Source organism: Pholcus phalangioides, unplaced genomic scaffold (assembly GCF_987345545.1).
Source record: "Pholcus phalangioides strain wild (caught in Gottingen) unplaced genomic scaffold, Ppha-v1.0 ptg000001l_1, whole genome shotgun sequence".
Taxonomy (NCBI): Eukaryota; Metazoa; Arthropoda; class Arachnida; order Araneae; family Pholcidae; genus Pholcus; species Pholcus phalangioides.
The window spans coordinates 24,280,003-24,304,190 of record NW_028301594.1 but is presented as its reverse complement, the minus strand read 5'-3'; the positions used below and the strand labels follow the sequence as shown (position 1 = coordinate 24,304,190).

Below are 24,188 nucleotides of genomic sequence, written 5' to 3'. Positions count from 1 at the left end.
GGAGTGCCAAAAGTGTGCGAAAATCTTTGAAAAAACCTCGATAAGCTAGAATATTGATCTAGAGAACAATTTCCCGCTACACTGTTCATAGCTATTTCTCATTGAACCGGGTTCCGCGGAACACTTGTTACCAAACCACACCTGTACCTCGTCTATATTCTGAGGAACTCCTAACGAATTGGTACATGCTGAAATGTGCATGTACGTGTTGTGAATATAACGAGAAGTGTTTGTTTCTGTGTAATGCTTATTATGTGTCGTGCAGCCATCTGGCATCAAATTTTCTAAATATGAGTGAAGTGCAATGACTGAATAATTGTGTCGTTGTAGAAGCCTGTTGCTCTGATGATTGTTGATTTCAAATACAAATACAAGGCCACAACAGACGAAATGCCCAACGAGGTGGCCGAGAAAAAAAATGCCCATAACAAATATGATGTCATATATTTCAAAAATACAGCAACCCAATTAAAAATTCAATTACAAAAACTAGAATTTTTGAACATTTTGATTAATAAATAAAATTTGGAACTAGAATGGAGGTGAACTAGAATGTTTCCCAATTATACAGAAAATTAATTATCCTACTTCATATCTTTAAATTTTTGTCGACGTTCTTAACTATATTCTCCGTTAATTAGAGTTAAGCACCCATAAAGCAACTACTGATTAGATACGATATAGAATTACGAAAGAACCATAATGATGCTAGAGAGAGAAAAAAAAAAAAGGTCTTAAGAAAATGACGAAAGAGAAGAATCACATTTCAAAATAGATATGAGAGAATAAGATTACAGCAGCTTTTAAGAAAAAGGAAGTTGTATTTCCCACGTTGCTGTGTTATAGGTTACTGGTAAGTCTTTCTTTTATTTTTTGTGGAAAAAATAAAAATGTATTTAACTATTATGATGAGAGAATTATTTGCGAAACTTGTTCCTTGGGAACGCGGAAACTCAAATAACATCATCATCATGGAAGATCTACTCTTTAAAGCAAATTTAAAGGATTTATCTATGGTTTTTTTCTCTCAAGAAACTCCAAAATCAATGTTAGTTGACAAGGAGATATGCTTCGTTAAACTCCATTATTTCAGTTCCATAATCCATTTGATCTTAAACTTGTATTTCACTTGTTATTATTTTTTTTTTTCGTATAAAAAATATTTTTCCTGTTTCAAGTGAAAAAAAAATGTGTGTGTGAATGATAGCTATATTTCTATGAAATTTTATTGTAGACAGTATATACGTTTCAAGTGATTTCTCATATATTCATGATACTACGAATTCACTGATAAGGGGCAGTTCAAGTATTACGTAAGCAAATTTTTAGCCATTTTCGACCACCCCCCTTGTCAGCAAAATTTCGTCATCAGCTCTGCCCCTCTGAATCCTAACTCATATTTTCATAAAGGGTGGATGATGACGTAAGCATTATCCCACCCCCCTTCCCTCCCCCCTTGTCATCAAAAGTCAGCAAATCGGAAACCCCCTTTCCCCCTTCCCCCCATCGATGATGACGTAATACTTGAACGGCCCCTAATGACTGAAAAAAAGAACCATTGAATAGAAACATACCATTGAATTTTTTTTACTGATTGCATTTCTAAACGTGATTGATACGAATTTCACAACTGAATTTAGATTATTCGTAAACCATAATGTTAATCTTCTTTTGACCACCATACATTAACAGGATTCTCTTTTGATTTAATTCATTTTAAATAAAATTCTAATAAAACATCGTTCATTTTTTTGTTCATACTAAAATCAATCAAATTAAAAGTAATTCATTTTTCGAAACTGAAATTTAAAATCATTCTTTTCATCTACGTTTAAAATAATTTTTTATTAATGTTTAAATTCATTCATTTTGTTTATGTTGAAAAATCATTACTTATTTAAGTTTAAAATCATTCTTTTTATTCATTTTCAAAATCATTCTTTTTATTCATTTTCAAAATCATTTTTTGTATTCATTTTTTAAACCATTCTTTTTGTTCATTTTTAATCATTCTTTTTATTTATCTTTAAAATCGTTGTTTGTCTAAGCCGGATAACACTCATTAAGCCGGATAGGTGAGAGTCTACTACACAATAATTTTAACTTATTTTAACTGTAAATTAATTTAAAAAGTTTTTACCCCCATAAAGAAATTTAGTAATACCTATATTAAAAATTGAATTTTCTTTCTTTCACTTGAAACGGACTTGACAACTGCCTATCGGCCATTTCAAAACAGTAAACATCTTATCACGAAGTGTATACGTGTATATGGACTTTTCAGATTGTTTTCTCGCAAGTGATAAATCTCTGTCTTTTTAAACCAACGGTAATATCTTCTACATCCTGGACGAAGTACAGTAGATATAAGATAGAGAAAAAAATATAAAATGAAAACCCCGTGTGTGTGTGAAATTGTGACACGTTCCTTTCGAAGGTCGCACGTTCGAGAGACGCTGAATTCTCTGTGATAATGTGTTTCTTTACCTTTCTTTAAATTCTGTGTCTTTCTCGGTGACAATTTTTCTTATTTTATTTTCTCCAGCTTAATATTTGTTCAGTCGCTTCCTGGTTTTGTTTGCTTTGTAACGATGAGATGTGTTTTCAGAGGGAGAGCGTTGATTGGTAGGCGGAAAATAAAATAAGACATCAACACGCGCTTCAAGTGCTTATGATATCTCGGAATGAGAAAGTTTGCAGTCAGCTGGACGTTAACCGAGAGGAAAAAACAGATAATAATTATGATTTTTATTTTTTTAATTGGTAAATATATATAACAACACGTAAACGATGAGGTAGAACTTCGTTCAAAAGTTCGTTCGAAGGTCATGTTAAAAATTTGAAATTCCAAATTTTCATATTGATTTCTAATCACGTGAATAAACTTTTAACCGAGTTCTATTTCATTTCTAGTATCTTTGGAAAACATCAGTACGTATTATAACTATTCTGAGTTTAATTTGTGTAAAATATATATGAACTTTTTTTTCGCATTTGCGGGTCATATTTCGACCTCGTCACTTTAGCTGGCTAAATAAGAGCTAAATTAATCCTTCCTGGGCTAAATTATGAAATTAAAACCCCCGAAAGAATCCATTAAAATTTTTGTAAGTGGAGCTTAGGTATTTTCTACGTAAGTACAGCATCCCATACGTCAAAACTAAAAATACATTATCAAACTTCTATTTTGTAGACATGCTATGTTCAACTGCATGACCTACGTCTCATTTCAAACAATTAAATGTTTTTTAAGTAGTGAAAATATACTAAAAGTTACATTACATTTAGGTAATGTATAACTTCGATCGCACAATTAAACCTTACTTGTATTTATTACTTATTGTTACATTTAGCAACTTATTATTTTTATGATAATTTTTTTTTTAAATTTCTAAATAAAATCTAATATTAGAAAAAAAACTCAATGTTAATTTAAGGAAAAAAATAATTGTAATTTAAAGAAAAGAAACTTCAATTTTTTGAATTAGTTTAGTTCATAATTTAAATGTTTTTTTTAGTTTTTTTTTTTATATATCTCAGTATTGAGTTTCAGAAAAAATTCATATTAGGGGACTACGGTATTTTATTTTTATACAAAAAAATATTTTCTTGAATTCAATTTCATTATTTTTATTGTTTTTCTTAAAAAATTGTATTTTTTTTTTTATTTCAGAAAATTTCCAAATAGCTCTATCACATGTATTAAACTGTAAATTTTGCAATTGACCAGATGAACTTTTCTTCCGAGTTCGGCTCGCGCAATATGCAGAAAATGTCAGTTTCCTTGATATATTGGGCTAAAAAAAAGCCGTCTATTTCACACAGCACATACTTTGATTAACCCTTTAAATGGCAATGATGAGATATCTCGCCTCCACAAAAGCCTCTTATTTTAGCAACGGCAGGGCCAGATATTTTGTAAAAATGATTTTTCAATGGAAAACTTTTCCCTATACCTCTTAGTTTGCACCTGCTGAAAATCGGAAAAAAAGCCTATTTAATTTAAAACGATGTGGCATTTTGAAAGAAGGTTTAGTGATTTCCAATTACCACTCTTAAAAAGTTTATATACTGTTAAGTTTGTTTAATAACTGTAAAGCTGAGACTATAAAAGTTTGATACAAGATCTTTTACAGAACGTGAAGAAAACAACCAATAATCCTATTAGTTACACTCTTATTGATTGAATTTTTAAAGTTCTATAAAATAACTTTTATCAAACGTTTATAGTGTAATCCCGGCCTAAAACACTTTTTCACATTCATGAAATATATTTCACACGGATACTAAGAGAAAGAAAATGACGTTTATATCTGAAAGATTTCGGCAAATGACGTGGTGATTGCACACATTACACCAGTTTCCACGGCCAAATAATAATAATAATCGGCACAAGTTCTCGTCGAGCATGGAGCACATGATCTCGTAATGTTTTCAGCTCACTTCATCTCTCGCAACAGATAAATAATTCTGTTCTCTCGATGATTCAGGTCAAGGAACGGTTCCGCCGTCGCATTCAATTCTCGCAGCGACTTCTGACTTGTGGTTTTTCACGCCATTTTTCTTTCCACTCACCACAGCAGGTTTCGGACTGCTTACGGGAATATGTATTCTTATTTCAAATAAAGGTTACATAAAGTTGATCTCATTTCTCGAGTTCTGTGTTGCTCTTCTTCCACATCCTTCTTTTTTTTGCATGCACGAGATCTTACCCTTTAATACGCTGCCGATGGCTACTGGTTACAAGAGTATATGCCTGTCCATCGAACCGGAAGGTCATCTGAATAATAATAATTATGATGGTGATGATCGTGATCGTTCAAATCGAATTACACAACAAACGTCAATAACGTGATGGATTTTCGAGTGTTGTGTATACGCGTATATTCATATACCATTATATATATACTGCGGAAGTTTAAAACATTCGCTCCAACTGTTTTATGGAGCGAAATGATATTTTTAACTGATATTTGAAATATTTTGTTTAGCTGAAGAGTGATGGTGATCTTCACAACATGTTGTTCACGCATACGTCACACTCCAAGAGTCGCAACTAAAGTGAGGCGAACATTTTGTATCATGGCTCTTTTTTTACACGACAATGGATCGAGACGACTTCCGTTGTTTTATAAGAGGTTTCGAAACTTGACACCAAAAGTGAACAAAAGACAAGATTCTGAAGGAGATGATGCATACATACACAATGAGAACAATATGAAAGTAAGGCACAATAGGTTCATGTATGAAAAAAAATCTTTGTCCAGCAATGTGTCTATAATCATTATGAGAAATCATTAATTACATTTATATCCATCCATGGACTCTAAAGGCTATTCGTTCGAAGATTCGGGTCACTCCAGGGCCGCCCATAATAGACCCGGTGCGAAAATGATAGTGCAGCCTAGGAAGTCTCCACAATTTGGGGTCCTAAAACTGTTTAAGACCCTTTTTGCCCCAAAAATGTAATATGTTAGTACATTATAGAATCACACAGATTTTTATTGAAAAATTTTATTTATTCTAGCATTGTTTTCTTCGTTAAATGTGAATTTTCATAAATTTTAGAATTATTTCTCTTATTGAAAATTAATTTTTATCGATTCCGAAATTGTTTTTCTTTCATAAATTCTGAAATTATTTTTCTCCCGTAAATTCTGAAATTTTCATCATTCCCGAAATTATTTCCTTCGCTAATTCTCTTCAAATTATTTCGACTTCAATTATTCTGAGAAATTATTTCTTTAGATACTTCTCGGAATGTTTTTTCTTCTTCATTTTTTATGATTTTTCGTCAATTCTGAAATATTATTTCTTTTGTTAATTCTGTAATTACTTCTTTCGTTAGTTCTGCAATTACTTTACTCATTAACTATGAAGTCATTTCTCTTGTTAACTGTGATTTTTTTTTTAAAGAATAATTAATGATGAAATTGTTTTTTCCATGAATTCTCTGGAATTATTATTATTTTCATCAATTTTTTTCCTAGAGAAATTCTTTCTCTCTCTTTCATTAATTCTTAAATTATTTCCGTCACAAGCGTTTTTCAGCATTTTCGTTATATTTTATGCACGTCGAGGGGTGTCACGAAAAATAGTTTCGGGAGCTACAAGTTTCCCGAGGGCAATGCGTTGAAGACCCCTCCCCCCCCCCCCCGATCTATTGACTATTGAATACAATTACAACCCGATGATTATTTAATCAATACGACAGCTTAATAATTTTAGCCCCCGGGTAAAATTATCTTCGGTTTGTTTACTTGTGTTGCCAAGGCGCATGAAAAAAAAACCCTTATATTTTCGTTCTTTAAAACCATGATTGATTACTTTACGATTTCGCTCCAACTACATGGAAAACTAGATTACACGATAGCAGCAATTTTCTATTTTCATCGTGTCATTTCACATGAAAAATATTGAACTATATCTTCTTTGTGATGCTTATCGATTTGGCTTGAAAATTTTATTATTTAACGTATGAAGTATTATAGTACACGCATACAGTTCTATCGAAAACTAATGACGTCTTTTATGTCTTGAATAGCTTTCCCCAGCCTTTTTTGCCATTGTGTACAATAATTTTCATTTGAAGGATGGGTTGTCCCAACTTTAGAAACCACTGTTCATTATATAGGCGATTCTGAGATAACATTCATATTCTAAGAAATGATTCAAAATAATATCCATATTCTAAAATCTAGGAAATCCTTCGACGAATATCAATATTTTATGAACTCTAAAATTTATATATATGTTCTATGAATTACTTATCCATGGTATAGGATTTAAGTGGAAAGCATCCACGTGGAATATTCAGTGACCTATGAATCACATCGCTAAATGTCTATGACGTACGAAACATGTGGAAAATACCCATCTTGTACGAGACTTGTGGAAACATCCATAACCATATCTACACGAAACAACATACACAACATCCTGTACAAGAAGCAACCTACGCGAACTACATGGATGTTTTCCACATGTCTTGTATAACACTTGGAAAATATTCATGTTGTTCCGTGTAGGAAATGTGGAAAATAGCCATCTTGTACAGGACGTAGAAAATATCCATCGTGTGAGGTGTACGAGACACGTGTAAAATATCCATAGATATACGAAACATGTGCAAATTACCCATGGTATGCGAAACATGAGGAAACATGGTGTTTCCGCATGCATTTTTTTTCATTTCATTTCACTTGTGGCCTGGCCACAGCGGAGGGCTCACCCGAGCCAACAAGCCAACGAGGGAAGACGTGGTCCAGGACCTGACCTGGCCACAGTGAAGGGCTCATCCGAGCCAACAAGAAAACGAGGGAAGACGCGTAGGCCAGGTGGCCCCTGGCTACGGCGGCCACCATTTTAACATGAAAGTGTATGGAACCAATTTCGATCGAAGCCAAATATCGTATAACTGTGCAAGTCGTGTAAACGAGATTCCATCATATATCGTATCTCCCCATTAGTAGACAGCCCCCGTTAACGAACAAAATTTTTGTTCCGATGGGTGTCTGTTATCGAGAGGTTCTGCTCATAGGATAGACTTGGAAGTCTGGGGGGGGGGGGTGCACGATGATGTAATGATGTTGATTCAAATATACATTAGATCAGTCGACTCCACCTTTGATGCTGGGGGGGCATTGCCCTACGCCTCCTATGTATCTCCGTCCATAGTTCTACTGTAACTAACACTATTCGATTCCGTTTCACTTCAACTTTTTTTTTTCAAATACGTCGTCATATTTTGCTGTCCTCAATTGAGAACATTTGTCGTCTAGTACAGTACTTCCTTTTGACGTATTTAAAAAAATCCTCTTGGAATATTCTTAACTGGTGAAATTTCAACAAAATATCTCAATACCGAAACGGTAGCGCATCAAGGTGCGGGCATAAACGGGCACAAAAACTGCAATATTTTTCATCTAAATACTTGTTGGAAACATTGAGAAACATCAAGAAGTGAAAAAAAAAAAAAATCTTATTTAAGTGCGTGCGATCTGACTACTTTTGAAATATATTCGTGTATATAATACATATATAACGAGAGTGTGGCTCAGCAGCAGCAGTAATAGTAGTTGTAAATAGCTTGGAAATGGAGGGATCTAGAAGGGTGTTTGGCTTGTGCAACATTTTTTTCTTTCCGGTGATGCCATTTGCAACGCCACAGTGATTCAGAAAATTGTCGGCGTGACTTTCCGAAAGAATGTGCTGTCTTTTATTTTATTTTATTTTTTCTTTGGTTTTGTCAGTGACAGAAAATTATTTTTTAAAAAGCACACTTGAGATGATATTTTTACCTTATTTTCTGTTTTTAATATTTTATTCAGAATACTTGAAATAGGAGAGGAGTCAGAGCGTTTCCTACTTCTTTCTGATGAGTTTCTTCTCTCTTTTTTTGCGACAAACCACAAAAATTATTGCAAAACCGGTCTGAGGATAAATTACTTCGTGATTTTTGATGATCCACCAGCTAAATTAACTGAAGTTTCATTCACTGATCGAATTTTTCGTTACCAAAGAATACAGAGTTTCCCGACGTTTCGAAGGTTCTGTCGGCATCAGTAGCGTGCTTTTCATAAAATGTTTCACTCGTTTTATAAAAGTAAATGCTCTTATTTGTTGAAAGTTAATTTCAATCGATTACGAATTGAAATGAGAAAAAAATATCAATTTTAAGCGGGAACTTATCGAGGCAAATGTCCGTCGTTAGTATGAGTTCATTCTTCTCTACAGTTTCCCCAACACCAACGATTAGCAGCATCAGGAGGTGTCGTGACTGGGTAATAAATTCAAAGATTTGTTTCCACCCAGAAATAAAAGCCCCTTTCAACAGCTTGTACTTATCAGCTTCGAGAGCCAATATATCCCCGTTAAAAAGTGCCGCCACAGAGAGCAACAGGCCTACAAAGGTTCAAATATTCAATCATCACACCTCAATCACAATTTGAAATATAGATCGCAGCAATGAAAATTCCCACACAACACTAGATGCACTCACACTTCCGACACAACTCACTCGGTAGTAAATTGCCCATGATTACTTTATGAACATTTGATTACTTATATCAATTGATAGGAACGAATTTTGTGCTCCGGTTAAAAAAAAGGAAGCATGCATTCATGCTTTTTCAGTCTGTCAGGAGCTCCTTACTCTGATTCGTCGTAGTGAATATGAAATTCATGTACCACGGGAGGCATCTTATGGCAATATGGTCAGCAGAAAGTATTCGTACTTTGAGAATAGGAAATCTGGTAAGCATAATTAATATTATACATATCAGGAGTGCAATATGTGAGCATATGAACCATGTTTCATCCCCACCCAGAATTCAAATTTGTAGCACAAAAATTTAATTTGATAATGAATACGGATTGAAATTTCGAAAAAAAAATATTTTTCCAAATTTGAAGATTTTAATTACAATTAAGAAGTAATTTGGGAAAATAATTACTGACTTCAAAAGACTTTTAGAACCTTTTTACCTTAAAATTAAAAAAGAAAACCATTCAAGAAAACTGAACTTTTCGTCGGTTGTCAGATCGTTTTTTCATACAATACATATTATTATGGGTAGAAAATATAATTAAAATATTCGAGATACTATGTTTTCGGTAACCGTTTGTCACTGGTAATAGACCTACAATTCGGTCGTAAAATATTTGATTCAGGTTTCCAAAGGAATTCGCGTATTGCTTATTCAAAGTAAGTACGTAGTTTACGCTGTCCCAACCAACCATGATTGACTCTAATTTGGGAAGCTGACTTTCACACACAATCCTGTTAATCCACAAACCAGTCCACCGGAGCTTTACGAAACCTCTCATCACACACTTGCAGAACCCAAAAAAAAAGAAAAAACCTCAGGCATGTTATAATTTCAAGTCATTTACGGAAGGAAATGCCTGTAAGTTTAGCACGAATCCGCTTTAAAGATAACAGGAAACCTACCGTCATTTCCAGACATAAAAAACCGCAACTGCTGGAAATAGTCTTCTCAGATAACAAGTAGGTACGATACGTATATAAGATATAGAGTCGAGGGGGCGAAACTATATTTTTTACGCGGGTGGAAACACTACATACGCGAAAAAGAAAAGATAACTTTTATAATAAAAAAATGAATAAAAACCAAAGTCATGGGTTCCATTATGACGTCAAAAACAGGTCTACAGGTTTGTTTTTTTTTCTGAGGTGCAGCGAACTCTCGTCTTCTCTTTTTCTAGGTATAAAAGAAGATCAAAACTGTTTATTGTGGGCTATAGGTGAAGATTCGACTGGTCTGGCTGTTGCTGGGGTCGGTCATGTTCTTTCTCTGTACATACACATGAATATGCGTCCTGAAAGCGAAACACCATTTAGAAGATGAACGTATGACCCGAAACCCGTTCCGTCTTCAGCCTTTCGCTTTTTTCTTGGTTTATTTATGCTGCGATGTGTCTCTTCCCCTATTTATTCCTATGTATTTTAAAAGGAACATTTGCGTGACTGTGATGTCCTCTACACCACAGTCGCGACATCTATATACATTCTCTGGTCATGTTCACAACCCGTTGTTGCTGAAGACACCAGTGTTACGCGCATGTTAGTGAGGTCACCTTTGATACCGTGAGCGATGCCGTTGAGTTATTTTACTGTAGCAGTAAAAAAAAAACCAAATAAAGGGTACCGTTAGAGTATTAACGGCGATGTGCGGATGCATTATATGCACACAAGAAAAATATTTTATGGTTCCCTTTACCTCATGCCCAAATGATTATGCGAAAAATATAATATTTATATATTCAATCCTGATCGTTTATCCGTGGAATCGGGGACTCTTTTTATGTCTAGCCGTTATCCTCTGTTGTTCATAAAAGTCAATACCCCATAATAATTTTTCTCTCGTACGTATTGTATACCATACTCACAATTTTTAAGGTAAGTATCATATGAATGGAGACGTGTTATATGTATTTCTATTTGAAACCATCGAAATTTTACAGTGATGTCAGATTCACGCGTAGTATGCGCAGATTTTCTTTCTTGACCACGCGTAACTTGTGCTGCATCACCATAAAACCATTTGCACCGCTGGGTAACGTCGGAATATTGAACAGTGTGCCTAGCGGTGTGAGTCTACTGTGTGTGTGTGTGTGTGTGTGTTGTGTTCAGTGCCATCCATGTTCCGAATTCGCAGTTAATCAATGGAATGATGAAATGCCACAGCGCTGTTGCTGGGATCAAACCCTAGCCCTAGAATTGCGAAACCATGGCGAAAATACCACAACCGCAGAAAGGCGAAGCCTATGCAGGGTGTATAAAGTCTTATCGTCATACACCCTTTTCTTTGAATCGTTGCAGATAGGAAACATACCTTTATTTAGAAAAGTATTCAAATAATGTTCCCACTTTACGTATGTCATTTCTTCTACTAGAGGTCGCACATGCACTAATAAAATTTAAATGGTCTGAATTTTAATTAAAGTTGTTGCTCTGTCACTCCTGGGTCAAACAAAATAAAATTTCATGTTTACGCGTGCAATTTGTGATATTTGAGTCCAAAATTCGCTGGAAATGATAGAAAGAACAGCATTTATTTAGGGACAAAAAAACTCGAGAAAAAATTTGAGACATTAAAGGATCGGATCTCATTTATGCATCCGCCATGATGTGAACAGATGATTAATTCTCACGAGGGTTTTTAGGACCTCGTGCTTCACATCCGCAGACTTAACCTTCGAGTTTTAACGATTCAAAAGCAATGAGATTAGCCACTGAATCGAAAGCTTGATTTGAATCATGTGAAACGTTTCCAAACTCATCTTTTTACTAATTCTGAAAATAACAGAAAATCTAATCGGGCCACACGAAATCAGGGAGAGAAGGTCAACTTCAGAAAACCATTTTACTTATGAAAAACTTAATCACCATACGAAAATCCAATCTCGTCCGGACGAATATGATCACGTGACGCAAAGCAAGCATATCACATGCCATCTCAAAACTCATTCTTGTGGACACTGCTGGACAAACACCTGAAGAGAATAGTAATGAGATTAAAAATAGAGATATTTTGGCAAAAAAGAACATAAAAATGGCACATAAATAAATATATTCTTCGTTGTGATTGGATGCGTGAGCTGATTTGTCCTACCGTGACGTCACGCAAATTCAAGGACACACGGCCATTTTTTTTTTTAATAATGAAATAATATAGAGGGCGTAGAAAAGGAAAACGGAAACATGTCTCTTTGTGAAAGAAGTGACACGAAAAGGTTCTCTTTTGCTTAATGCTCAAACAACGCCCCTCACTATGGCATTTTCACTGGGTTAATGGAAGGCGAAATTAGAATCGACCGAAAAAAGGGACAGTGGTTGGTTCTCGTTGAGCAAATATGAACATTCCAAGGCTTTCACTTTCACGTGCGCGTTCATTTGAAGTTTACCCATTGCGAGTTACGAGAACAATAACTCGCGGAAGTTCTCAAACGGATAAAGGTTATTACAGAGCGGAAACATAGTACTAGTAGCCTACTATAAACACCACTATAGTACAACATACGAACAGAACTATTATCACGTAGACAGCTATAGATTCTGAATGAAATTTCCACGATGCGAACAACCGTGAAAAATAGTCCATACGCGATACGCGAGTGAGGGTTTCAAAATTTATACCGATGTTTTTTTTACGTCGATGATTAGTTGAAGGCTTGAAGCTCTAGAATGCACTCCACTCTCGTGAATGTTTGAAGATTCAATTAGATTTTGAGGGATGGTAATAGTGTCATGTTAACGCATGGGGCACACCAGGGTACGGTCCGGGGGCCTCAGATCTGGTTGCTATTTTCGAGAGCAAGTATGAAAATTGGAAGGAGATATTTTTAGCTATATAAGGTAGGGGGCCTGATAAAATAGCTTTATCTGGGGGGGGGGGGCTATGATACTGCTAAGACGGCCCTGGATGGTGACCTTTCAGGCTATCTTAACGCATACACACGTCTGCTTAAGGTGTATACAGTAGTAAGGTCCCATAATGATGATATCTAGTGTAGCCTACATTATTATAGTAGTACATGGTAAATTCGAAGTCAAACGTCACTGGAAAAAAAATTATTAAGAATTATCCAAAATTCGAATTACCCAATTAATCTATCCTGGATGTGTAAAACGACTGAAAATTGCAACTTAATCATCAACATTTACATCTCATAGGACGATAATTATCTATGATTAAAATTTTATCATCAGTTACAAAAACGTTTCCCAAAAGTTTTAATAATTTAAAATTACAATACAGTAAAACCCCCTTCTGCGGACACTCGTGGGACAAAAAACTTCGACCGTAAAAAAGGGGTTCCTGTTGAAACTGTAAAACACAGTATTAACAATAACTGAAATGGCTCTTAGTTTGCAAATGAAAGAAATTCTGATAATATAAGATACGTAAATAATTATTTAGCGTAGGTGCACAATTAAAATTACACAAGAAATATTGTACAAAGTTTACATACTGATTTATATCTTTTGGAAAACTGATTAATCGATGTTTGGAAAGTTTTACTGAGTATTCCAACTCTTTCTCAAACACTGACCGCATGTGGCCCATGGGCCAGCTATTAGCCACCCCGGAATATGTCATTGGCTGAATATCCCTCGATAATTTTTTAAAAATTTTCACCCCATTCTTCGCACACTTCATCACTGATATCCAGTGGCACAGGAGCCGGGTGCTTGTAGGTAGTACCCACGGAAATTTGTAGAACTGGTCTGAGCACCCCCCCCCCCCCAGAATTGATTCAGAAATCAAAATTTCCCACATGGAAACTCAAGTCGAGCACCTACAGGCAGGGCCGTCTTAAGAGTATCATGGGCCCCCGGGCCAAGTGGTTTTTCGGAGGCCCTATCTGGTAAATCCTAGAAAATTTGAACTGGATTTCATTTTTGTGAGGCCCCTCTTCTCTTGAGGCCCCCGGGCCGTGCCCGGGTGGGCCCATGCGTTAAGACGGCACTGCCTACAGGTGCAAAACACTTCCGACGCCTTTGTTGATATCAGCAGATTCACCGCGTAATTTCTTAAATACAATTTCGTGACACACGAAAACGGTCGAATTAATCATTTGAAGCTTTGAAATTGATGAGTCGCAGTTCTTCTGCAGCTTCTCGAGCTTTTTCTTGTGGAATCGGGTCGGAAAGGGATCATTCAAGTATTACATCATCATCGATGGGGGAAGGGGGTTTCCGATTTGCTGACTTTTGATGACAAGGGGGGGTTCGGATAATGCTTACGTCATCAACCGCCCTTTATGAAAATATGAGTTAGGATTCAGAGGGGCAGAGCTGATGATGAAATTTTGCTGACGAGAGGGTGGAGGGGGTCAGCGTTTTGCTGACTTTTGCTGACAAGGGGGGTATTACAATTTATACTTTCGAATATTTTCCATACTCTTAATGACGATTAAAAAAAAATAAATTATGGGGTAAATTCTTGGGTAATTTTGAATGGTCATCTTGATTTGTAGTTGGATAACATAATCGGTATAAAGAGCTACACATTCTCGACGTACTCCAGCTAAACAAAGTTAAAATGATCATTAGTTTATCACAGAAAGACTGGAGAGAGAAAAACAGAACTTTTTTTTAAAACTTTTTACGTCTTTAAAAATTTGTTTTTTGACAACTTCATCGAGAAAAGGAAAGTCTGTGTGACTTTTCTTTTACAGTTTTTCAAACTAAATCTGCTCATACAAAAATCATGATTTTCTTCCTTAAACTTCGAATTATCCAAAACAATCGAAACAAATTCGAATCAAATAAGAAATTTTAACATTAAATTACATAGAACACTTAAGGGGAGTTCGTAAGAGTTCTAATTATATCCGAAATTTGAATTAACCACGTTCGAAGTTCTACTGTATTAGTCTGTATTATGACTTTCCAATCGTATGTACTTTTTAGACTGGCACTTATAGCGAGGTAAGGCTATAAAGAGAACACTTTTTGCATTGGTGAGGGTTCCCGTGATGCTATTGAAATGGTCTTGATTTTGGTGACTGGTATCGACTTTAATTGTTAAAGATTTTGTTGAAATGAATGATATTTTGATTACAATAACAATCTCTAACGAGTTATGGTCACAGGTATGGACCTAAACCTAAAGTTATTGAGGATATTGGGGTGGGGGAGGGCTTTAAACCCAGTAGTTCTATAGGTATTGCGGAGATGGTGGCAAATATTTGGAAGGGTGCGGGCTCAGGGGCCTAATACAAGTTCACGACTGTGGGGTGATGGGGATTTTCGTTTTCTGCAATTTGTTCTGTAGTGTTGCTTGGTGGTACAAGAGTTCATGGATGTACGCAAGAGAATGAGATGAAACTTTAGTGGTTTTCTTTTTCCTTTGCAGCAACTTATACAGGCTGGAAATCACTGGACTGCACTAGAGTTCCTTGAAATCCTAGGCCGATTCATTCATCATTTTTGAGCTAACTGTGGCGTCATTACTATAGCGAATCGCTGTTACCTATCCTGCTTTTTTCAAAGATGAGACATCACTTAGAGCGGCAAAACCATTTTTTTCTTCAGATATTGGGAGCGATTCTTCGGCTCTCCTTAAAAGACATCTTAGGCTAGACACAAACTGATTCATACAATCTTCCAATCTATTCAACTTATCTACTCGATTTTGGCTTTTTCAACGAAAAAAGTGAAGAAACTTTTTTCGAATCAATGCAATTGACACACATAAGGAATTTATTTTTCGGAATGCGATCTTTAGATAAGTTTAACCTCGTTGATGATTCTACGTTTGAAATAAGTCCAAAAAACAGAAAGGTTATGAAATTTCGGCGTTTCTCGATGCATCCGTCAACACGATAATATCTTGATTACGAATTGTCCTACTTTATGACGTCATGCCATATACTTATGATGATTTCCATGAAAAATGGTTTATCGAGTCAAACTAGATATGCATCAATATAAATGTAGCCTTATGATTGATGACTCACTGTGACACGAATGGCGGCCCTAGGATTATCGAGGATCCAGACAACAAGTATTTGACAAGAATAGTTCAAACGAATGCGCAACACGGAAAAACAAGTCAAATGTTTTTTTGCTGTGAGTTGCGTTTACGGAGGAAAGAAATTTTCATTACAACTGAGGTCAAAGGAAGAGCCATGCTTGTTATCCATATAAGTGCTACTCGAAATACAGTTCCCTCAAAGTACACGCCCTTTATGGGAGCTAAAGCGCCTATAAAAGAAAGTGGACACATCATCCATATTTGGGCATCATCCATATTTCAGCGTTGCCGCTCCAACTGATGTCTCGGAAATCGTTTAAAAAAACAGGATAGGGAACAGCTATTGGCTATAATGGTAATACTGGCATCACACTTTTGTTCACAGATGGTGTACCGGTCAATCTATAATATTTCAAGGAGATCTGTTTAGAGCCACACTCTTAGCCGTTAGTGGCTCTGACATATTAAGGACTGCATTGAAGAAGATTGACAGAAAGTGAAACACACAAATGCACGAAGCTTATATCTACTGCACGAATCATGTTAATTTTGACATTAATATACCAGATCAGAGCGGGGGGTAAAGTCGATTGCCCCCGGGAGAAAAATTACAACGCAAAAAAAACCATATCCGATATAAAATCATAGACTCTCTTACAGCGAAAGGGACGACAGATTTACCCCCCCCCCCTCGAAAAAGTCCCAGCAAGGACCCCCCCCCCCCCACCATGTAGATTGAGCTTCGTTCAAATTTTAACAATTTCAATCCAGTTTTTAAGAAGCACAATGAAACAAACTCCCTCCTCCTCAGAACATAATTTTGCCGAGGGAGCCAACCGTGCTGTTAAGACGGGCTTGCACGTAATTCTTGGACGTAATGTACCGTTATCTGATTTGAATTCACAATGGTTCGTATTTAAATCGTTCAACATCACCAATCCATAAAGCGGATTCTCCATGAAAATTGTAATATTGATAACGTAGAGCAACTCAAGCGCAGAAATCTCTTTTCTGTAAATGCACTTTCGTTTTCCAGAAAAAGGTAATTTTATTTTTTTATTCATATGTATATTTTGTTATCATAAGAACACGATTTCACTGATGATTTAGCAAATCATCATTCGATGCGCTGAACCGATGAATAATAGAAGAAAAGGCAAGAGACTATTTTGCTTGCTCTAAAACAAAATATTGTAACACTGTTTTTATCATGGTTATTCTCTTGTCATTTTGGTTATGGCGTTTAGTTTTTGTGCATTAGTACGCTCGACTAAACTCTGTTCGCCCAACGGGAGTTTAAATAAATAAAACACCGCTCGTCGATAAAACACAAACGTTTCCCAAATACGTACCGAAATAACAGCTTTTTCATCGTCTAGTACACAGACGTATAAATACGCTATAAAAACATATAGAGAAGAAAAGTAAAATCGTATTTGTTTGCTTTCGCTCCACTAATGCATTGAAAAATTTTCGAAAATACCGTGAGAAATAAATAAACGCGTACATTTTTTCAGATGATGGTGGAAATACACTGAAAGTTCGATATAACGCTTACCGTTTAAAACGGGAATCTCGCTATAGCGACTAACTGTCAAAGAGCTAATGTTAAAGACTAACCTTTTTTGTCCCCCATCTTCAGAATTATCTTTCTCCCATCGCAATGTAACCCATAGGATCCTGTTATACCCCGTAGCTTCTACCACCCCCTGAAACTTTCCATCGCCCACGTTGGGAATCACTGGTCTAGATCTCGATTTACAACAAAGCTGCATTAAGAGTTTTTGTGGCTTTGATTTATAAATATAGAAAGACTACAAGTTAATTTACCACACACAAACAGCAACTGTTAAAGTTTTGAAGCAAACGCGACAATTTAATAAATATTATTGCTCATAAAGTACTTATCGCGCGCGCGCGACTTTGAAGATACTAAAATTCCATTATGACGAGAAGTACGTTATAACGACAATTTTTCCCTCGAGATTTCGTTATTTTAATGGACTTTCACTGTATTCAGTTTTCTCATAAAATGCTGAATAAATTTTACATATTTTGTTTTTGAGCTTACTAATTTCTTTTTTGAAAAAATATATCTTTTACATTATTTACATGAACTTAGCCCTATCAGATAGCATTACTTACTACTTACCTCTCTGCGGAATTTCTAACGAACTTGTGCATGTCGGAATGCGTGTTCCGAGTTGTCGCCCCCCTACCCCGACCTACTATACTCATAACTAAGAGTGATTGAGAATCATCCCATATAAATTTCAAAATACATGCATCCCACTTGAATCATAGGCGGAGATAGACTTGGAAGTCTGGGGGGGGGGCACGGTCATTATTGCTGGGGGGCAAGATGTCAATTTATATATACATTAGATCAGTCGACTCCACCGTCGCCCCCCCCCCCCGTATCTCCGCCCATGACTTGAATGCATAGAAATGAGCATGTAATAACACGGCTTTATCTATTCAATTTCGCATACATGAACCAACTGCTTCAAATAATAAAAACATTAAAAACATTATTTAGAATAATTTTTTATTAACATTTCTATTTCGCAGTCAAAAAATCTTTGATTATAAGCAACAAAACTTCAATATATATACCTATGTGATATTACATGGATATTATCAAACAAAAAAGATCAATACAATCAGAAACAAGTTACACCAATTGAAAACAATAAGTAAACAGGAAGAAAAAAAAAAATTTAATTTTATTGCCCATCTATCACTTTGTGTACTTACGTCCACTGATAGAAAATATTTATGAGCACACAAGTATATTGCTTTCTCAAATATACGATTTTCCCTATCCTCATTATATTTAAGAATAACTAACTGATATATTTTCACATCTAATTCTTTAGAATTGCGCACATCAATGAAATGATTTCCAGATCAACAAGTAATATTGGGCTTTTGATCCTAATTGTGGAACAAAAATTGTCATATTTTTTGTGCGATTGATTACAATGTAGTTTCGAGGAGCGCTAGAAATATAAAGCATAGCATTATTCCAACATAAAAATCCAAGACTTTGATTATTCAGATTTTCTACTTATGTGTAAACATGACTTTTACAAATTTAAAACACGGTGGGACACTCATTTCACATAAAAGCTGCACAAAAACCACATCAGTTCCGAGTGGCATTAAATTACTCTGTAAAACCAACAAATATTTAACTCCAGTAATTTTCACAGAATCAGTTTTTCCCCCCCACATTTGATGCAAGTAGAGGTTTCAATATAATGTCTTTCAATAAAAGAAAAACAGAACAAGTTAACAATTTTAAGAACAATTCCATATAATTTCATTTGCTGGTAATTCCATCTACTAGTATTAAGCTACTACTTTTCCCGTCCCAGCTTTCTTTATCACATTATAAATAACTATTCTGTGTCTATTCAAATATAATTTTTCCCTTTTTTTTAAATTTTCTTTTAACATTTATAATTTATTTGTTAACTTCATAACTTGTATAATTTCATTTTCATTACTGGACACAAATAAATTATGTTTTGCTCTAAACTTTACATGGAAGCTGACATTAGTCCTAAATTATGACTAACCTATGATTATGACTCGTAATCATACAGCTGGCCTGCAGCTTCTTGAAAATTTGGTCTAAATAGCATGTGATATAACTACACAGAGTAAAATTTCACAAGCGGCGCAAAAATGAATGAAATAAAAATTGAAGATACTAGACCATAATTTGACATTTGAACTCTATTTTTGTTTCAATACTGCAGTTCTTTAAGATGGTGTCCAACCTTTGGGAATGCTCTGATGTTTCTCTTGGAAAGGGAGTGGTGTACATATGGTAATAAAACTCCTTAAGATGAAATTCCCATTGATTCCGCAAACATTTACTTTTAGATTTTCTTGTTTCTATTATTTGATACTGCCCAAATACAAAAAGGAAAAGGTTTGAACATATCAAGATGAACATCCCAAATCTCACAAATTACCAAAAGTGTTTTTTTAAATTCACATAATTTTTCCCAAATATTTTTTCATTTTTCTGACTCCAGGTCAATTGAAGAGAAAGCAACATCATCGGTGCAGAGTTAGTATATGTTAATTCTATTGTTTCTTTCTTTCTTGGATATGATATATGGTTGGGGGGAAGGACACACCTCCTCACCAGATCATGGCCTGCTGCTATTTCTCAATGAAGAGAGATAAGATAGGTCAGCAGTGTCTAGGTTGAAAATCTAGACAATGCTGGGAGAATGTGCGTGTATGTATTATGAACCTAACATGAAGTTAGCTTTTCGTGTAATGCTTGTTATAGTGCTCTGCCACCTTACATCAATTTTTCTTTCTGTAAGTGAAGTGTAATGATTAAATATTTGTGCAGTTACTAGTGTTACAAAGTTAAAAAATAACAATAACAAAGTTATAAAAAAACGATCAACCCAATGTTACCAAAAAATTATCTAAATACCATTCAGATCATAAAATGACCATGATAAAAGCTTAAACTTTTATTGTTCATGGTCACAGCAGTAATAACAAAAAGGAGTGATAATTGGAATGCCCAAACATTGCATTACACTCTTTCACATAAACTGCTGTATTCAGAAATAAAACTACTAAAAAATGATTGTATTTCAAATAATCATTACTACAAAATAAAAACAATTTATATCAAAAACTATTTAAAAAAATTTAGTATCATATACAGTTGATAATTACAATCAAATAAGAAAAATGAAGTTTTTTTTATGAACTAAATGCATGAAATATTGCTTTTGATGATATGAAGTTCACATCAGATACACAAAACTAGAAATTTGAACACCAACTAATTTTAAAACATACATAAAGAAGCATTAATTGACTTTATTTCCACATTTTAGGCTGGTATTACACTATAAAAGATTTCTAAAGTCCCTTTTATAAAACTCAAATAAAATATAAAAATCCAACCAATAAAGCTCATAGGTTACATTTCAGCAAATGCAACCGATAATCTAATTGGTTGAATTTTTCAAGTTTTATAAAAGGTCTTTTAGAAAACTTTTATAGTGTAATACCAGCCTTACTGCTTAACTTTTTTGATTATAACGATAAGATAATGAAAATAGTAGATTGAAAAAATAGTTATAATTTAATATATAAGAAAAAAATTCACACATTTTACTCATAACAAAGACATTCAGCAACAAGGTAGGAATGAATTAAACCATGGAAAACAATACATTAAAAAGAGGAAGAAATAATGTATTGTATAAGGAAAGAAAAGACTGACACCAGAGAAATTAATGTTTAGTAAAACCCTCTTAACAGGCACCCTTTTTTAAAGAGTAAATAATGATTTCCTCTTGTATAATAAATGTATTCATTTCAAATCCCTGATTAACAGTCAATGGTGACCCCAAGAGAAGTCTTATTGTATTTGGTTAGAACAATGAAGCATTTCCAGGGAATTTTCTCTCAAAATAGATTTGTGCTGCCATCTTGTGGTGGTGATAGAAACACTAATATGGAAAGTACTAGGATAAAGCAGTCTAATTTGTTCAGTAAACCAAAATACTGAATACATATCTCAAAAATATGGTTTTTGGTTAAACATAATTATGATATGACATCTGATACAGATCAGATCTATAAAATGCTAGTGGCTATATAACAATAATGTAGAAAATGAAGAGAGGGAAACGTCTAATTCACTCATGATAAAAAAAAAATTAATATGATCTGAATATCTAATGCATTCTTCTTAATATCTAACAGATTCATGTTTTTTTTTTCTTTCTGATTTCAGTGTTCCACAACAAATTAGATTTCATTCCACCATTTCATTGTATGAGGACCTATAAAAATATGAATTTTAGAATTAAAAAAAAACGAAGTATTCTACAAAACCACATTTGCTGCTCTTTCACTAGTCATTGTCCACCACAAGTATGCATCTGCTAGAATATTCGATACATTCAGCCAGAATATTCGATACAACTATCTGAATTCTTGAACGGAAGTGAGTATTCTGATGACAATGTGGAAACATAACTAACACCAAGGACATACATTTGTAGAGGTAGGAAGTGAGCATTTATAGAACTCTCTGGCCTATTCAGCTTTTCTGTTATCCGGCTTGCCCTTCCACCATATCAGGCCAGGAGTCTACTAGATTTCCAGTTTTCTCTCTACTAGAGTTCAGATTTCAAGTTCACATGAAATTTTTATGTAAAAGGTAGGATAACACTTACAAAAAATTGTTTTGAATTATTGCACCATGCAATAAAAATATCAAATGAATACAATATAAAATAAATGATTATAAAAATAATCATTCAATGCTAATAATCTTGAAGATGCTCGCTTGCTCTGTTGATACTTCAGAACTTAAAAATGGCAAATCAAGGCTCTGATAATTATGGCCATACTGTAATAATGGTTTTAATACAACAAACTTTCTTGCTTAAGGCAATAACAAGTATAAAACTCTCTTCAAAACCAAATAAAAATAGGTAGTAAAGCAATCTCGATTTTGTAAAAAAACGAACAGTAGCAAATCAGTGAACAGTGAATCAACCGAATTTGCAGCAATAATCATAAATGCAAAGCTTGAATAAACATTTTTCAACAAGCCATTCACACTGCATATAACACACCAACTCGATTGTATTAAAAAAATAATTGCAAACTGACTAGTGTTGAATGAAATAAAATAAAAAATAAAAACAAATATTGCTTAGCAAATGATTGGATACTAGAAGACCAGTCAAAACATATACATCCATGGGGAAGTATGTACAATTGAACTTGATTAATACTGACATGGTTAGTTGAGAGCACAAATGGTATGAGCATTTGAAAAATTATTTCGGTCAATTATTTAAATGCATTAGAATTCAAGCTTAGTTGATACCTTTTGTATCTTGTGCGAGAAAATTTTTCTTAGTGTATACTTTTCATACGAAACTAGTAAATGCATGTGTCTGTGTAAGGTGAGATTTTTTTAAAAATATCGGTAGGCCATTTAAAATCTATTTAAAAATCCAATAAGAAATCAATAGAGATCTTACTCTCCAGCAACTCTATCTTCGTCTGATAGGTCTATTCATTCACATCTTTTAAAATGATAGGTGAAGGTAAGGATTCATATTTTTTTACAAATTCTCTAACATGAAAGCTAGATTTTTCACTTGTTGCATTAACCAAGTTCAACTGTATATACTGTAAAATCCCATTATAATGATCCTTCAAAATACCATAAATTTGGTCTGCTACATAGAGATCAGTGTTCACCAATACACATGTACATGTGTGATTCATGCATCTAAATTCAATTTTACTCCACCAAATTCTGTTGAGGAGTGAAAATACATGACATGAATGTATAAATACTCCTTCAAATTTTAGGTAATGTTTTTCTTAATAGTTATTTCTGTTTTTCTTCGAAAAAAATTTCCCCCTTTAAACAAAAATACCCATTAAAATTTTAGAGAGTAGTGAAATTTCTTTTCAAAATTATTTTTTCAGATAATACTGATAGGGATGTTTATTTATATCCAATCTATTAGGGGAATATCCTTTGAGATCGAACCAAAAATTTCGTTTTTATAAGCCAGGTTTCACTGTATAAATACATTGCTCCATGTAAAGCCCGAACAAATATTTAATTATTCGCGCTAAAAATGACAAAATTTAACAATTTATAAAAAATTTAACATCACTTTTAAGTTTTGTTTCCATCAACACGAATAGTCCTTTTGCCAGAATTTGGTCATCAAATTGAAAACATACTACACATCACAGCAAAATAGAAGAAACCACTGCAGACGCACACACACTTATTGACACACCTCTCCCCCTTAGAAAGATACATTTATGCTTACAAATTGATCCATAAAAGAAAATATTCATTAAAAAATAATAAAAACAATTACAGCATTTTTTTGTATCTTGTACTCTTAATGTCGTCGAGGCACTGATTTGCTAATGTGACCCATGCCCATTCATATTAAGTCCATATATATATATCTAATTATACAATCTTTCCAGAAAATCAAGGTTTGAAATTTCAAACTCTGTTTGGTAGGTATCCGAATTGCAACCGCAGCTGTTCAAAGAACACAAAAGTCAAGATTGTCTGAGGTGCGAGTCTCACAAAGGCCGGAATATATCCCTAAAAAAAGAAGTGCAAATTCGATT

General features: G+C 34.4%; 1 protein-coding gene and 1 long non-coding RNA gene across 4 annotated transcripts in view; one reads left to right on the top strand and one right to left on the bottom strand.

The window, feature by feature from the left end:
- Positions 1–768: 768 nt before the first annotated feature.
- On the top strand, positions 769–24,119 carry LOC149090164 (uncharacterized). Its single transcript, XR_016192751.1, has 3 exons — positions 769–853; positions 4,992–5,223; positions 24,039–24,119. It is a non-coding gene; the product is annotated as an uncharacterized LOC149090164 (long non-coding RNA).
- The window catches only part of Dic1 (Dicarboxylate carrier 1), a 29,455-nt gene continuing 23,801 nt past the window's right edge, over positions 18,535–24,188 (bottom strand). For all 3 annotated transcript variants that reach the window (XM_089232424.1, XM_089232423.1, XM_089232422.1), the window contains exon 11: positions 18,535–24,162. In XM_089232424.1, the coding sequence (XP_089088550.1) occupies positions 24,058–24,162 (105 nt within the window). In that variant the 3' untranslated portion in view covers positions 18,535–24,057. The remainder of the gene's footprint in view (positions 24,163–24,188) is intronic.